The following is a 5,217-nucleotide window of genomic DNA, read 5'->3' on the forward strand; positions in this document are numbered from 1 at the left end:
GCCATTGCACTCCAGCCTGTAAATAGGGTGAGATTCTGTAAAAAAAAAAAAAAATCCCAATAACAACCTCTGTCAAATTGAATCTTGAAATTAACACCTGACAGAGAATATCCAGACACAAGTTTTAAGAGGCTAATATTTGTTCATAGCCCAAACTGAAAGAGAGTTGGTCACCCCTGACTTTTACGCACAAGACATTATACTAGATAACCAAAGATGTTTAAAGCATCTGCCTAAAGTCTGGAGAATATGAGCAGAGAGGAGAGATAATATGCCTTCTCTATCTGCAAAGTCAGGCCATGGATTCGGATGCTATTTTGTGGCTACACAGATTGAAAATGAATGAAGCTGGGATTCTAAGCTACAATGGCCCCTTCAACCACAAAGGCAGAAGATACCCACCACAACACCCACTCTCCTTTAGGGATAAACCTCTGAAAGAATCTAAATCTTTTCCTAGGGCCTTCAGGGTGTATACATCTGGTGCATACTAGGTCTAGGCCTATACATGCAAAGTTTTACTCTCCAATACTACTGATAACTGTGTCTTCTATGTGAATATAGTATATATTCCTATATATGATTCCCCAGCACTTCTGTACCAAGAATAAATAGAGAAGAATTGGGGGGAGGGGAGCATCAGGGATGGGCTGTGTACAAAATTATAAGGAAAATTTAGTGATCTAATATAAAAAGGCAAAGTAAGAGGCTGAAAAAGATCAAAGAATCAAAATGAAACAAGAAATCCCAGTACCAGAGAACAAGTGAGATAGCCAGAGAAAGGCTAACTAGAAACCTGGTGATAGAATTAAGTGCCTTTCAAATGCATTTATTAATGTGGAAGATGCTTTAGAAGTTTAACTTCATTGCAGCCAACTTTGAAAAATGGGTTTCCAGTTGTACAATGTAAAGACACAATCCTGAAGGTTTCTAGAAAGCAACTGTGATTATGAAGAGTACACCTAACTTCAATTTTGGACAATCTGTTTGACCTGCTCTAACATCAACCTGGAAGACCAATGACACAAAAGCACTCCACAGGTGTGACACCTGGGGTCTGGGGATTTCAGGTTGCCTATTCCTCTTCACCAGGACTTTCTGTTATGAAAAGCCACATCCAGGAAAGATAATCACTTAAAAAAAAAAAAAAAAAAAAAAAAAAAAAAACATTCTCGCATTAGTCATAATTATCCTGACAAAACCAGACACATTTTAAGACATTACAGCCACAAACTAGACAATTTTTAACTTTTTCCGACCTCAAATCCCTTCCACTATAGGATTAGTAACGTCAAATAAAAAAGGAGGACCCTTGAGAATTCAACATTTCTCACATACACACAAAAAAAACTTCAGGAGATCTCAAATGGCCTGGAGCAAACCCTGAGAAAGAGCTGTTTTAAAGTTTGCTTCCAAAAGCATCGACCTCCTAACCACTGTGATCTCAGTTAAGAGTGGTTCCTGTAACTAAAGTCCCTTCAGCTCTGAGAAACCACCTTCAAAATGGTCACACAGAAGCGCATTGCACCGTGGTACTAAAGTTCACCCACTTAACAGAAATGCTGACCTCAGGCACTAACTCCACACCTCCTGAATCAGAATCTGCAACGTAACAAGATCCCCAGGCGGCTCCCATGCGCCTTAAGAAGCGCTTACTACCGGCTGCGCCATCAGGGCAAAGCTGGAAGTTCCGGGCTGTCCTACCCCCGCAGGTCCTTTGCCCCAGGGCCGGGGGAGGCACTGGCTACTGCTGTTTTCCCTTCGTCTGGACCCAACCCTTGTCCCACTCCGCGCGAGTAAAGCTCTGAAGATGTGTGTTCGGGCGAGACGCCTGACCGGGACACAGTCCTCGCCCCGCCAGGCCCGGCCATGGCCGACCTCTCACCTGCTCCTCCAGCGGGAGCGGCTTGAGAGGACTCCGCGCCCCGTGTCGAAACACGACCTGCACCATTTTCAGCTTCAGCAGGCTGCGGTCGACGGGACGCTGGCCGTCGGCCCCCTGCAGCTCGGCCAGGGCCACCCGCCGCTGGTGCAGGCAGTAGGCCAGCGAGGCCAGGACGCCCACCGGGGTCCACACGCGCACGCTGAAGACACCGGTGATCATGGCGGCAGCTCGCCCCGCGCCGCCCTCCCGGGTTGAGGCTGCAGGAGGCGAACGCAAGACCTCCGCAGGCGCCGGGGCTCAGCGGGAACCTGCGGGTGCGTACATCCGGCCCTTCGACAGGCGGGGACTACCGTGACTCCCAGCCCTGAGGGAGACCCCGAGTGGGAACGTGGGGAGAGAACAGGAGGTGGCGGCAGCGAAGGGTCCCTGCTTTCACCCGGGTCGGGGTTGGTCGCTCCTGCTGCACACCGGGCCGGGGGAGATCTGAATCTTATCTTTCGCCCAATGGGGAACCTTAAACTTGTATTTCAGGTTTATCCTCCAGCACTCTTGAACAGGCCGGAGCCCGCCCCGAGTTCCTCGCGGCGGCGGCTCGGCTAACACAGACGGCTCGATTCCACTTTTCTATAAGCAAGCTCCTACCCACCTCCTTACCTACCCAGGGACCTGTCCCAAGTGGACCCGCGCACAGGAGCACGGGAAAACGAGTCCTGCGGTGACGCCTCGCCTGGAGACTCAAGAGTTGCGAGAACTACAGTTCCCACAAGGCTGCGCCGCACCGGGGCTCCGAAGCAGTGCCTTGTACCCGCCCCCCTCGGCTGCAGGCCTCGCCCCTCCCGCCAGCCCGCCGGTTTCCAGGCGTGGGCGGCCCACGGAAGTGCCTGCTCAGAAGGTGGAGTGGGAGTGAATCAGTGAGGCCTTAGAGTTTGCCAGGCAAGGGTAGGGAGAAATGCGAGCACAGGAGTAGAATCGGGTGGTGAAGGGAAATAGTTTTGAATGTAGACTTCTTTCGAGTCCCGGAAGCCTGCTTGCTGAAGCTAGGAGCTGAAACACCTGCCGAGTGATTACCATTTGCGAAACACAGCACTAGGTACTTTATATTTAGCCATTTACTACTCCCTTCTCTGTTTTTATTTATTTACTTGTTTTTTATTTTATAGACGGGGTTTCACCATATTGGTCACGCTGGTCTCGAACTCCTGACCTCAGGTGATCCGCCCGCCTCAGCCTCCCAAAATGCTAGGATTACAGGCGTGAGCCACCGCGCCCGGCTCTCCTTCTCTGTTTTAAAACAGTTCTCAAGCTTAAGTCGTTGTAATCATGTAGAATTTTAAGCTCACTGCTGTGTTTACTTACATCCAGAATATTTCTTGTGGAAAAAGCCAGGCCTTGCCTGTGGGTGTTGTCCCAGTCACTAAGAACTTAAGAACACAGAAAAATGTCAGCCTTACCACCTGCTAGACTGATTTCTGTTGAATATGCAGGTATCCCAAGCCTGTGTTCCGAGATCTTTGCAACAGGTCACAATCTGGAACCCATTATGTGTCTACTTCAACGTGAAGGCCAAATTGAGAGGAGACACATTTGTGAGGAGTGTCCATGTATACTGTCTAACCATTCCTTTAATCATTCTAAATCCTATCCTTGGATCAAGCTGGCCCAGATGTAAAGACAACATACTTATAGAGCATGGCTCCTAGCCTGAGAGCAAATTCTGTTCACCAAGCTGGAAGGTTCTGAGTGCTCCCTGGTGCAGGGAGGGTCATTTTGGAACACTACATATTGCCACAATTTTCTCCCTAGCCCAGCCAATGGACTCGCTTTTCAGAGTCTTATTGTGTGCCCTGATGTGATTAAAAATTGAATACTATTTGCTGTGGACTCAGTTGTGTCTCCCCCAAATTCATACCCACTAAATGACTGTATTTAGATATAGGACTTTTAGAAGGTGATTCTGTCAGAGGCATTTGAACCAGAGTGACTCCATCTTGAATAGGGGCTGGGTAAAATGAGGCTGAGACCTACTGGGCTGCATTCCCAGGAGGTTAGGCATTCTCAGTCACAGGATGAGATGGGAGGTCAGCAGGACTGGTATCACAAAATACCGGTCAAAAAGACCCTGCCGATAAAACAGGATATGATAAAGAAGCTGACCAAAACCCACCAAATGCAAGATTTTATGAAAGTGACCTATGGTCAAGCTCACTGCTAATAGTATGTTAATTGCAATGCATTAGCATGCCAAAGGACACTCCCATCGGCACCATAACAGTTTATGAATGACATGGTCAGCAGTTACCCTATATGGTCTAAAGTGGGGAGGAACCCTCAGTTCCAGTTCCAGGAAGTCCCAGTCCTTTCCCAGAAAATTCATGAATAATCCACCCCTTGTTAGGCATATAATTAAGAAATAACCATAAATATATTCAGTCGAGCAGCACATGCCCCTGCTCTGTCTATGGAGTAGCCATTCTTTTGTTTTTCTCTCTCTTTAATAAACTTCACTTTATTCTGTGGACTCACCTAGAATTCTTTCTTGCCTGAGGTCCAAGAAGCCTCCCTTGGAGTCTGGATCAGGACCCCTTTCCAGTAACAATTGTGGTTAAGTCAAGACATAAGTGTGAGGTCCTAATCCAGTAGGATTGGTGGCTTTATAAGAATAGAAAGAAGGATCTCTCTCTCCACACCCACACACCGAGGAAAGGCCATGTGAGCACACAGTGAGAAGACGGGCAGCTTATCTGTGAATCAGGAGCCTCACCAGATCCTGACAATGCTGGCACCCTGACCTTGGACTTCTAGCTTCCAGTAATGTCAGCAAATACATTTCTGTTGTTTTTGGCATGCAGCCTATAGTATTTTGTAATGGCAGCCCAAGCAGACCAAGACACTGTTTTACTTTAGTCTCGATAGGGCATCAGGAGAACCAGACAGCACTGCTTTGGAAAACGTAATGAAATGTAACTCCAATGGTTGAGAACTGTTCTCGAACGCTCAGCAAAAACATGGTACAGTTGTAGTGTCAGAGGGCCCTCCAGCAGCCTTGGTAGTTTTAGTCCATCAGAGCAGCTTCAGGGCAATGTAATATTGGCATCTGGGTGCCAATACCTTCTGCAGTCATGGACGAAGCAACCTGAGTCCCCATCCTCCACTCTGGCAGCCTCAGCACAGACTTGGCAGTCAGCATAAGCAATACCTTTAGCCTGCATGAACATCAGCAGTGGTTATGGTTTGGCTGTGTGCACCCACCCAGATTTCATCTGGAATTACAATCCCCACATGTTGAGGGAGGGACCTGTAATCCCCATGTGTCAAGGGAGGGAGGTGATTGA

At 48.1% G+C, this 5,217-nt stretch overlaps 1 protein-coding gene across 4 annotated transcripts in view; it reads right to left on the reverse strand.

The window, feature by feature from the left end:
- ACP6 (acid phosphatase 6, lysophosphatidic) overlaps nucleotides 1–2,558 on the reverse strand; it is a 42,726-nt gene extending 40,168 nt beyond the window's left edge. For 3 of the 4 annotated variants that reach the window (XM_032268930.1, XM_032268931.1, XM_032268929.1), the window contains exon 1: nucleotides 1,886–2,551. In XM_032268930.1, coding sequence (XP_032124821.1) covers nucleotides 1,886–2,104 — 219 coding nt within the window. In that variant the 5' untranslated portion in view covers nucleotides 2,105–2,551. Of the gene's footprint in view, nucleotides 1–1,885 lie in introns of all 4 variants that reach the window. The other variant, XM_032268932.1, reaches the window with a different exon arrangement.
- Between the last annotated feature and the right edge of the window lie 2,659 nt (nucleotides 2,559–5,217).

Source organism: Sapajus apella, unplaced genomic scaffold (assembly GCF_009761245.1).
Source record: "Sapajus apella isolate SASKATOON/1434 unplaced genomic scaffold, GSC_monkey_1.0 scaffold187, whole genome shotgun sequence".
In the NCBI taxonomy this organism is placed as follows: domain Eukaryota; kingdom Metazoa; phylum Chordata; class Mammalia; order Primates; family Cebidae; genus Sapajus; species Sapajus apella.